The sequence below is a fragment of the Oncorhynchus tshawytscha genome, linkage group LG30 (assembly GCF_018296145.1).
Source record: "Oncorhynchus tshawytscha isolate Ot180627B linkage group LG30, Otsh_v2.0, whole genome shotgun sequence".
Classification (NCBI taxonomy): domain Eukaryota; kingdom Metazoa; phylum Chordata; class Actinopteri; order Salmoniformes; family Salmonidae; genus Oncorhynchus; species Oncorhynchus tshawytscha.
In genome coordinates, this window is record NC_056458.1 from 46360939 (window position 1) to 46373083 (window position 12145).

The 12145-nt window shown below is 46.9% G+C and overlaps 1 protein-coding gene across 6 annotated transcripts in view; it reads left to right on the forward strand.

Moving 5' to 3' along the window:
• Positions 1 to 12145, forward strand: part of mtmr4 (myotubularin related protein 4) — a 100038-nt gene that overhangs the window by 17224 nt on the left and 70669 nt on the right. For 3 of the 6 annotated variants that reach the window (XM_042309492.1, XM_042309494.1, XM_042309493.1), the window contains one exon: positions 3387 to 3488. In XM_042309492.1, coding sequence (XP_042165426.1) covers positions 3456 to 3488 — 33 coding nt within the window. In that variant the 5' untranslated portion in view covers positions 3387 to 3455. Of the gene's footprint in view, positions 1 to 3382; positions 3489 to 8818; positions 9003 to 12145 lie in introns of those variants that run through there. The other 3 variants (XM_042309491.1, XM_042309490.1, XM_042309495.1) reach the window with 3 other exon arrangements.

Genomic DNA, 12145 nt, shown 5'->3' on the forward strand with positions numbered 1-12145 from the left:
AGCTAATGCTGTGTTCTTATTCAATACTTGTCTACCCTTTATTTGAATGATTGTTAGTTATAGAATATTTATCATAAAATGCATACATTTATTTATTTTACCTTTTTTATTTAACAAGGAAAGTCGGCTAAGAACAAATTCTTATTTTCAATGAAGGCCTAGGAACAGTGGGTTAACTGCCTGTTCAGGGGCAGAACGACAGATTTGTACCTTGTCAGCTCGGGGATTTGAACTTGCAACCTTCCGGTTACTAGTCCAACGCTCTAACCACTAGGCTACCCTGCCACCCCATACATACGGTGCATTTGGAAAGTATTCAGACCCCTTGACTTTTTCCACATTTTGTTACAGCCTTATTCTAAAATAGATTTTTTTTTAAATCCCTCATTAATCTACACAATACCCCATAATGACATCACAATACCCCATAATGACATCACAATACCCCATAATGACATCACAATACCCCATAATGACAAAGCGAAAACAGGTTTCTAGATATTTGTTCAAATGTACACTGCTCAAAAAAATAAAGGGAACACTAAAATAACACATCCTAGATCTGAATGAATGAAATATTCTTTTTCAATACTTTTTTCTTTACATAGTTGAATGTGCTGACAACAAAATCACACAAATTATCAATGGAAAACAAATTTATCAACCCATGGAGGTCTGGATTTGGAGTCACACTCAAAATTAAAGTGGAAAACCACACTACAGGCTGATCCTACTTTGATGTAATGTCCTTAAAACAAGTCAAAATGAGACTCAGTAGTGTGTGTGGCCTCCATGTGCCTGTATGACCTCCCTACAACGCCTGGGCATGCTCCTGATGAGGTGGTGGATGGTCTCTTGAGGGATCTCCTCCCAGACCTGGACTAAAGCATCCGCCAACTCCTGGACAGTGCAACGTGGCGTTGGTGGATGGAGCGAGACATGATGTCCCAGATGTGCTCAATTGGATTCAGGTCTGGGGAACGGGTGGGCCAGTCCATAGCATCAAAGCCTTCCTCTTGCAGGAACTGCTGACACACTCCAGCCACATGAGGTCTAGCATTGTCTTGCATTAGGAGGAACCCAGGGCCAACCGCACCAGCATATGGTCTCACAAGGGGTCTGAGGATCTCATCTCGGTACCTAATGGCAGTCAGGCTACCTCTGGCGAGCACATGGAGGGCTGAGAAATGCCACCCCACACCATGACTGACCCACCGCCAAACCGGTCATGCTGGAGGATGTTGCAGGCAGCAGAACGTTCTCCACGGCGTCTCCAGACTCTGTCACGTGCTCAGTGTGAACCTGCTTTCATCTGTGAAGAGCACAGGGCGCCAGTGGGGAATTTGCCAATCTTGGTGTTCTCTGGCAAATGCCAAACGTCCTGCACGGTGTTGGGCTGTAAGCACAACCCCCACCTGTGGATGTCAGGCCCTCATACCACCCTCATGGAGTCTGTTTCAATGGAAGAAGTTTGGAACCACCAAGACTCTTCCTAGAGCTGGCCAGCTGCCCAAACTGAGCAATGGGGGGAGAAGGGCATTGGTCAGGAAGGTGATGGGTTCCTCTTTGGAGATGAGCGAACCTTCCAGAAGGACAACCATCTCTGCAGCACTCCACCAATCAGGCCTTTATGGTAGAGTGACCAGACAGAAGCCACTCCTCAGTAAAAGGGACATGATAGCCCACTTGGAGTTTGCCAAAAGGCACCTAAAGACTTTCAGACCATGAGAAACAAGAGTCTCTGGTCTGATGAAACCAACATTGAACTCTTTTGCCTGAATGCCAAGCATCACATCTGGATGAAACCTGGCACCATCCCTATGTTGAAGCATGGTGGTGGCAGCATCCTTACGGTGAAGCATGGTGGTGGCAGCATCATGCTGTGGTGATGTTTATCAGCGGGAGGGACTTGGAGACTAGTCAAGGTTGAGGGGAAAGCTGAACGGAGCAAAGTAAAGAGAGAAATGAGATGACCTGCTCAGGACTTCAGATTGGGGTGAAGGTTCACCTTCCAACAGGACAACAACCTAAGCACACAGACAAAGCAGGAGTGGCTTCGGGACAAGTCTCTAAATGTCCTTGAGTGGCCCAGCCAGAGTTCGGACTTGAACCCCATCTAACATCTCTGGAGAGACCTGAAAATAGCTGTGCAGCGACGCTCCCCATCCAACCTGACAGAGCTTGAGAGGATCTGCAGAGAAGAATGGGAGAAACTCCCCAAATACAGATGTGCCAAGCTTGAGGCTGTAATCGAAGACTTGAGGAAGTAATCGCTGCCAAAGGTGCTTCAACAAAGTATGTAAATGTGATACTTAAGTTTATATATATATATATATATATATTTTTTTTTTTACATTTTTAATAGATTTGCAAAAATGTCCTGTTTTTGCTTTGTCGTTATTAGGTATTGTGTGAAGATTGACGAGGGGGAAAAAAATCAATTTTAGAATAAGGCTGTAATGTAACAAAATGTAGATAAAGTCAAGGGGTCTGAATACTTTTCCGACTGCACCGTAGGTCGACGCACTGTAAGTCGACGTCTTTTCTACGTACTTCATATCTGGTTTTTAAACAGAGTTTTTCCATCCTGAGAATGTTTTTTTTTTTTTTAAATGCTTAGGTGGGCCCACCCAAGACTTTTTCTATGCAGATAACATCCCGGGGTCTTGTTTCTGTCCAATCATTTTAGCCAGCTCTGTTTGTCTTGACCACTTAAGGCCATGTCTCAAGGCCAGTGAAGTATAAACACATGAAATACTAAATGCCATAGCTGAGTCGTGAGCACATGAAGGTTGCAAAAAAAAATCAAATTAGTTCGCTTAATTTCAGTATGTGACAAAACAAGCAATGTGTAGAGAGTCAAACCTCTGTGAATTATCTTTTCAATAACCCAAAATATTGTATTTTCAGCTGTTTGAAGCTGGTGTACAAAACCGAAAGTAAAAGACACAAAATTTAAACTTAGAAATGGAGCACATAGAACAGATCTACCTCTTCTTAGACTTGCTTTCAATGAGAATGACAGATCTACAACTCACATTTCTATGCGAATTTGATCAGGCCGCCCAAAAGCTTACATATTGCAGCTTTTAAAGATCTCTAGTCTACTTCCTGTAAAATTTAGTTGGGATTTAAAAAACATTTTTTACCACCTTTAACACATTTGACCAAATGTGCGTTTTCACTCTCACATAAAGAGCTGTTAGTAACTTTAATGATGGGTCGTGCAGTGTCTCTCTCTACCCAGGCTGTAACACACACTCTCTCACCCCCCTGTGTGTGTGTGTGTGTGTGTTTTTCCCCTATCAATGTCTTAACACTGTGGGTGTGTATTTACTCTCCCAAACACCGTGTGTGTGTGTGTGTGTGTGTGTGTGTGTTGGCAGGAGACGTCGCTGACTCAGCGGAGCCCGGTAGAGGGGAGGAGAGACTGAGGGAGTTGGAGAGAAGCCAGTATGATTGGTGCAGAACAACAGACTGACAGCATGGTGAGCCAATCAGACAGCGCCATGGGGAGGGAGAGGGGGAAGCTGCCATTTCATCTCTCACTGACTTATTCTTCTTCCTCTTGACGTTTCTACTACAACACATTTATACTTCTATGCTTCAGTACTGAAGGATACAGTGATGTAAATTGATAGACCTGATAACGTTTATTGTTTTGAAATCTTACTTGCATAATGGCATTGGCTTCTCGGTATGTCATTGATTTAAATAGCATCTGACAATCGTCACCTTTAAAAAAAATATATATATATTGCAGCCGTTTTCACATCCCTAAACCAAGTGGAGGATATTCTTCAAATGTTTCAATTAACTTCCCACTAAAATGTGCTGTGTTGGGAAGCCAATAGTACACCGGTCTTAGACCTGTCCCCGATTGGCTCTTTTCCATCACAGCGTGAACACACCCCCATCATGACAGACAGAACCGAAATAATTCACATTTCTACATCGTCCTCACAATCATTAAACACCCTGAGGACGGAGTAGCAACAGAACGTGTGGTCTGGGGGCCCGAGACACGGCTGTGTAATATCACTAATCTATAGTCTAGGGGTGTGTTCCCTAGAAATCAAACGAAACGCGGCCGGACCTACCTGAATTTGTCCAATAGAAAGTTTAGCTTTCATGGGCAAACTGTTACAGTAATGAATGCACCCTAGGCCTCATGGGGCCATAAGAACTGAGCAGAAGCTGTGACTTTCCAACATGACTGTTAGAATAACCTTTTTTTTTTTTTTTTTGTCTGCACATGACAGGCCACACCCACCTCTGTGAATAAATTAGCAAAACATTCTAAACCTGTTTTTGCTTTGTCCTTTGTCCTTCATTTTTAGAATAAGACTGTATAACGTAACCAAGTTGAAGAAGTCACATGGTCTGTGTACTTTCTGAATACACTGTACATCAGAAAGTACACAGCCTTAGCAGCAGAATCTTAGAAACAGCGCCTTCTTGTGGGGGATTTTATAGGTGATCATTTCAAAAGCAGTCACCGTTTTGGTACGACTTCTCAACACACACTTCTTCTGTCTAGAAAAGGTGAAATGGATTGGGTGGCCTGCAGATTTGTATACTTCTCTATAGAGCTGTTTTCATATGAAGACATGACCAATCTACCACCTGTCTCCTCAGAGGACTCCTAGTAGGAATGTATTGATGATTTGAGGTATCGAGTCACTGTGTGGTCCATTTACAGTTGACCTCCCAGCATATCCCAACTCCACCTAAAGTCCCGTGGTCTTGACTCTGCTGTAGTTGCGTAACTGTGCGGGAGTTTTGTAAACGAGAACCCTCCTCCACCTGCTAGACATAAGAGACAATGGTAATACCATATCAGCCTGGCAACTGTCAACAGCTACACACACACATTCCATGTGGATGGATGGCCGGCCTCCTTTCCTAAAATAAAACTGGAGACACTGGATACAGGAGGCTATCTGGAGCTCACCGTCTGACTGCTTTGGGTAGGCCGAGGGAGGACGAGAGAGGCACGCACGCACACACACACATACACACACACACTAAGCCACAGTGTGGAGAGTCGGTCAGTCACGCCACCAGACAGGAGAACCCCAATGTGCTCTCTAACCCTCTCAGATATGATACATAGGGACACATTGACAGTAACACATTGGTCGCACACAGGAGGTTATAATGTGTGATATCTACAGTACCAGTCAAAAGTTTGGCCACAGCTACTCTCATTCAAGGGTTTTTCTTTATTTGTACTATTTTCTACTTTGTATAAATAATAGTGAAGACATCAAAACTATGAAATAACACATATGGAACCATGTAGTAACCAAAAAAAGTGTTAAAATATGAGATTCTTCAAAGTAGCCACACTTTGCCTTGACGACAGCTTTGCACACTCTTGGCATTCTCTCAACCAGCTTTATGAGGTAGTCACCTGGAATGCTTTTCCAACAGTCTTGAAGGAGTTCCCGCATATGCTGAGCACTCTGCGGTCCAACTCATCCCAAACCATCTCGATTGGGTTGAGGTCGGGTGATTGTGGAGGCCAGGTCATCTGATGCAGCAATCCATCACTCTCCTTCTTGTTCAAATAGCCCTTACATAGCCTGGAGGTGTGTGTTGAGTCATTGTCCTGTTGAAAAATAAAAGTCACACTAAGAGCAAACCAGATGGGATGATGTATTGCTGCAGAATGGTTAAGTGTGCCTTGAATTCTAAATGAGTCACCAGCAAAGCACCCCCACACCATCCCACCTCCTCCTCCATGCTTCACGGTGGGAACCACACATACGGAGATCATCCGTTCGCCTACTCTGCGTCTCACAAAGACAGGGCTGTTGGAACCCAAAATCTCAAATTTGGATTCATCAGACCAAATGACAGATTTCCAGCAGTCTAATGTCCATTGGGGCGGCAGGGTAGCCTAGTGGTTAGAGCGTTGGACTAGTAACCGCAAGGTTACAAGTTCAAACTCCCGAGCTGACAAGGTACAAATCTGTCGTTCTGCCCCTGAACAGGCAGTTAACCCACTGTTCCTAGGCCGTCATTGAAAAATAAGAATTTGTTCTTAACTGACTTGCCTAGTTAAATAAAGGTTAAATAAAAAAAATTGCTCGTGTTTCTTGACCCAAGCAAGTCTCTTTCTTATTGGTGTCCTTTTAGTAGTGGTTTCTTTGCAGAAATTCAACTTTTCTCTCCTCTCTTTTCTCTCCTCTCCTCTTTCAAGATGACAGAGCCAACCATCTAATCTCTTGATGTATGCAGTGAAAAAGCACTTTAGCTTAATCTGGTCCCCTTTGCCAGTTGCCTGCCCCTCTCTGTTTGACGTACATTGCGGCTGTAGTCGTTTCCATACAGCTCATTTAAGATAATGAAACGATGTCATAAAACAGAAGGCCTCCATACCCTTCCCGCCCCGCCCTCTAGCTGGGGGTTAGCCAGTCACGATCCACCGAAACGGGCTTCTGTCTGCGTGCATCTGCCCTTCTGGTTTACGACGTCCACATACCAGGCTCTGTTTGCTCCTAGCAGAACGCGGCGCAAAGTGGACGTCCTCTCGCGTACTCCCTCAAAGACCTTCACGTACAAAACCAGAAACTGCAGTATTACTGTTTTTTTTCCCCCCTCAAAATAGTCCTACATTTAAAGTAAGATTAATCAAGAACGCTACGTAATACATTTTAGTCTTAGTTGCAATGTTTCCTCTAGCTAAGATGTTTTGATGGTGTATTTCTCAAATGAAAAAATAAATAGTGCATATGGAAAACTAGTCTCTCCTCGAATGACAGCAAACAATTCATTCAAGAATCGTGTCCATTGTTCCCACTCCTACTAGGAGTAGTGCTGTTGACCAATCACCAACGAAGGGGCATAGACTTCGGCTACCGAACTTGCACTTGCTTTAAAAAAACAAACAGTTTTTTGGTGTGTGTGTGTGTGTGTGTGTAAGAACAGCTTAAAATAAATCCAGAACACCAGAGGAAATGTTATAATATGTGCACGGAGGCACACCACGTTTCCCCTGGGGAGCAGTAGTGTACACTCACACCCTCCCCTAGGGAGCAGGTGACAGGCGTTAGGGACGCAGTGTACACTCACACCCTCCCCTAGGGAGCAGGTGACAGGCGTTAGGGATGCAGTGTACACTCACACCCTCCCCTAGGGAGCAGTGTATGTATATAAGTAGTGTACACTCACACCCTCTCCTAGGGAGCAGTGTATATAAGTAGTGTACACTCACACCCTCTCCTAGGGAGCAGTGTATATAAGTAGTGTACACTCACACCCTCTCCTAGGGAGCAGTGTATATAAGTAGTGTACACTCACACCCTCCCCTAGGGAGCAGTGTGTATATATAAGTAGTGTACACTCACACCCTCCCCTAGGGAGCAGGCGAGCATGCAACTGGGAACAGAGCAGTGAAGTACTGCGGCTCACTCAGGCAGCACCAAGGAGACCCTCAGGAAGGGGGGGAGGAAGAGGGGGAGGGGGGCAGGGCTGCTGTTAGAATGCTGTGTCACTGGAGCTCTCTGCGTGGGCTTCCCCTCCTCCTCATCCCTCCATTCTCTGATCCGTCCGTCCCTATCACACTCAGTCAATCGCTGCCAACGGGGTGGCTTGAAGACACGCACACTAACAGCAACAGTGTCTCTTTTTCTGATGCAGAGGTGTCAATGTAGGGGAGGGGGGGTTTGTGTGTGTGTGTCTACCCCTGAGTAGTGCGTGGTGGTCCGTTGCGGTGCTTGAGATGGTTGAAGTGCTGTAGCATCCTCAGGCTCTGCCATGCGCTGCTGTGGTACATGTTGCCATGGTACATGTGGATGTGGTACATGCTGTGCTGCTGTGGCACATGATGTGCTGCCGTGGTACATGCAGATGTGGCACGTGGTGATGTGGTACATGCCGATGTGGTACACGCCGATGAGTTACATGATACCATGGTACATGGTGATATGGTACATGATATCGTGGTGGTACATGCTGCTGTGACATATGCTGTGATGGTACATGTTGCTGTGGTACAGAATGATGTGGTACATGCTGCTGTGGTGGTACATGATGCTGTGGTACAGAATTATGTGGTATACGGTACATACTAATGTGGTACATGCTGCTGTGGTACATGCTGCTGTGGTATATGGTGCATACTGCTGTGGTACATGCTGCGGTGGTACATGATGCTGTGGTACAGAATTATGTGGTATACGGTACATACTAATGTGGTACATGCTTCTGTGGTACATGCTGCTGTGGTACATGCTGCTGTGGTACAGAATTATGTGGTATACGGTACATACTAATGTGGTACATGCTGCTGTGGTACATGCTGCGCTGTTGTGACATGTTGCCGAGGAAGCTGCCTGCCTGCGATGAGATGGATCTCGGTGAAGGGTGAACAGGGATGGAGTGGGGAAGGGAGGGAGGATGTGATAGCGGGGGGGAGGAGGGAGAGAGCACGTGATTGGGTGAGGTAGGAGATGCGCATGGCATGGTGATGGGTGGAGCTTAGCATCAGGCAATTCCTCCTCTCTCTTGCTCTCCCTTCCCTCCTCTCTCACATGCTGCATTCTCACTCTTCCTGTCACGTCTAGTAGGTCCGCCTGCTTCCCTTCTTCCTTTCCTTCCTCCTCTCCTCTTTCTGGACTATTTCAGTGGACTCTGTCGTTCTTACAGACTATCCACTTCCTTCCGGACTCAGTCTGAGCAACAGGGGGTCTTTCCAGGCACCTGCGCTCCCTCACTCTGTTTTCATCCACCTCTCTCTGGGGGGGAGTGGGGGGCGGGGAGGACTGAGGTTGGGGGTGTGTCGCACCACTGTCCCGGAGCACCTCCTGGGGTACGAGCGGGGAGAGGCAAAGCGGAGTGGAGGGAGGAGGATGGTGAGGAGGGTAATGCAGGCCCGTGGTGCTCCCTTCATCCTCCATGCTAATGTTCCTCTGTAGACTGTGTGTCTGGCGACAGCCCTGTCTCTCATCATGAGCCTGGCAGACCGGGTTGCCTGCTCTTTGCTCAACTGCTTTGTAAGTGGCTCTATGGCCCCTTTTTTTCAAATTCTTGTGTGCGTGTGTTTTGTGCGCAAGTTTCTATCTCTTTTGTGTGTGCTACTCTCCTTCCTGTGCAGCGTGTGTTTGTGGGTGCGCCTGGGAGAGGGGGGCCCGGGGGGGCTTTGAGTCTGACGGTTCTCATGGAGCCATGTCAGGGGGGTAGAGCTCCAATAGAGAAGTGACTGTTAGCCTAGCCTACCTAGCCTCTCTAGTAGTAGTAGAGAGTGGAGCGACTGGGTTAGCCTACCTAGCCTCTCTAGTAGAGAGTGCAGCGACTGGGTTAGCCTACCTAGCCCCTCTAGTAGAGAGTGGAGCGCCTGGGTTAGCCTACCTAGCCTCTCCAGTAGAGAGTGGAGCAATTAGGCCTGTGCTAGCTGGGACTGTGCTGTGTGGAGAGGCTGGGACTGTGCTAGCGTACCAAGCCTCTCCAGTTGAGAATAAAGGGACTGTGCTATCGTACCTAGCCTCTCCAGTAGAGAATAAAGGGACTGTGCTAGCGTAGTAGCCAGCCTCTGAGCAGTAGCGCTTGATCTGAGTCGTGCTGTAGGGATGTACCGTGTGAGGAATATAAATAATACATGTTACTAATGTTACAGCAGTGGCAGGCAGGTGGTGGTGGTTGGATGGTACTGTTGTCTGTTAGCAGGTGGTGGTGGTTGGATGGTACTGTTGTCTGTTAGCAGGTGGTGGTGGTTGGATGGTACTGTTGTCTGTTAGCAGGTGGTGGTGGTTGGATGGTACTGTTGTCTGTTAGCAGGTGGTGGTGGTTGGATGGTACTGTTGTCTGTTATGGCAGGTGGTGGTGGTTGGATGGTACTGTTGTCTGTTAGCAGGTGGTGGTGGTTGGATGGTACTGTTGTCTGTTAGCAGGTGGTGGTGGTTGGATGGTACTGTTGTCTGTTAGCAGGTGGTGGTGGTTGGATGGTACTGTTGTCTGTTAGCAGGTGGTGGTGGTTGGCAGGTGGTGGTGGTTGGATGGTACTGTTGTCTGTTAGCAGGTGGTGGTGGTTGGATGGTACTGTTGTCTGTTAGCAGGTGGTGGTGGTTGGATGGTACTGTTGTCTGTTAGCAGGTGGTGGTGGTTGGATGGTACTGTTGTCTGTTAGCAGGTGGTGGTGGTTGGATGGTACTGTTGTCTGTTAGCAGGTGGTGGTGGTTGGATGGTACTGTTGTCTGTTAGCAGGTGGTGGTGGTTGGATGGTACTGTTGTCTGTTAGCAGGTGGTGGTGGTTGGATGGTACTGTTGTCTGTTATGGCAGGTGGTGGTGGTTGGATGGTACTGTTGTCTGTTAGCAGGTGGTGGTGGTTGGATGGTACTGTTGTCTGTTAGCAGGTGGTGGTGGTTGGATGGTACTGTTGTCTGTTAGCAGGTGGTGGTGGTTGGATGGTACTGTTGTCTGTTAGCAGGTGGTGGTGGTTGGATGGTACTGTTGTCTGTTAGCAGGTGGTGGTGGTTGGATGGTACTGTTGTCTGTTAGCAGGTGGTGGTGGTTGGATGGTACTGTTGTCTGTTAGCAGGTGGTGGTGGTTGGATGGTACTGGTTGTCTGTTAGCAGGTGGTGGTGGTTGGATGGTACTGTTGTCTGTTAGCAGGTGGTGGTGGTTGGATGGTACTGTTGTCTGTTAGCAGGTGGTGGTGGTTGGATGGTACTGTTGTCTGTTAGCAGGTGGTGGTGGTTGGATGGTACTGTTGTCTGTTAGCAGGTGGTGGTGGTTGGATGGTACTGTTGTCTGTTAGCAGGTGGTGGTGGTTGGATGGTACTGTTGTCTGTTAGCAGGTGGTGGTGGTTGGATGGTACTGTTGTCTGTTAGCAGGTGGTGGTGGTTGGATGGTACTGTTGTCTGTTAGCAGGTGGTGGTGGTTGGTGGTACTGTTGTCTGTTAGCAGGTGGTGGTGGTTGGATGGTACTGTTGTCTGTTAGCAGGTGGTGGTGTTTGGATGGTACTGTTGTCTGTTAGCAGGTGGTGGTGGTTGGATGGTACTGTTGTCTGTTAGCAGGTGGTGGTGGTTGGATGGTACTGTTGTCTGTTAGCAGGTGGTGGTGGTTGGATGGTACTGTTGTCTGTTATTCGATGCTGCTGATGTGCACTGTCTGCAGTTTCTCTGCTCTGGCACGTGGCAGAGGTAATGGGGAGGGGAGGGGAGAGAAGTGGTTGGTCTTCTTTGTAATCAGTCTCCGTACTGAGCCAGGGTCTCTGTCTCAGTTACTTAAGACTTGACAGGTCTTGAAAACAATATAGTTGAAGCTCCTCATCAGGCTTTTACCAGGCCACTTCTCCTCATCAGGCTTTTACCAGGCCACTTCTCCTCATCAGGCTTTTACCAGGCCACTTCTCCTCATCAGGCTTTTACCAGGCCACTTTTATCAGATCAGTGCAATTAAGGAGAGGAGGGGGGAGGGGGGTGGGGGGTTTCAGCCCAGTTCAGCCCAAGGTCCTCAGGTTAATCTCATCTGTGCTCTCCAAACCCCCCACCAAAACCACTCACAAGCCCATAGTGAGCTCTGATTGGCTGAGGCGCTGCATTATGAAACTGAATAGTTGGTTTCATAATGTCCCAAGCTGGCACCAGTACCAGAGCTTTTGCTTTTGGTATTGCCAACACAAATTATTTCCAGAGTTAAGTTTCTAGCACTCATCTGCTAGCTTTGCATCAAACATTTATTTTGGCATACCAATAAATGATTTTAAAAAAACTCCAGTTCCCCCCAATCCCCATCCATCTCTCCTCCTCTTCCTCTGACTTGGTCATGTTTGTTTCTGCTGCAAATATATTCATTTTGCCAAATTGAGCCAAAAAATACTAATGTAATTGAGTAGTTTTAGTTTCCAAGAATCAGGTGCAATTCTAGCTCTCTGTCCTCTGTGTTGGCTAAGTGAATCAGAAGGAGCACATCTTGCGCTCGCTCGCTCTCTCGTACTCCCTTTCTCACACTCGCACACCCACACTCATACCCTCCCGTTCAAGGCTAGACATTTGGAATGACTGGGAGTGAATGGAAGCAGTGCAAAGTTTTAAGCTAAATTTGATTTGTGAATTACTCAGTGAACACATAACTACTTTACTATCATTCTGTTAATTTAAACGTTTTATCTACAGCCTCTCTATTCATGGATGT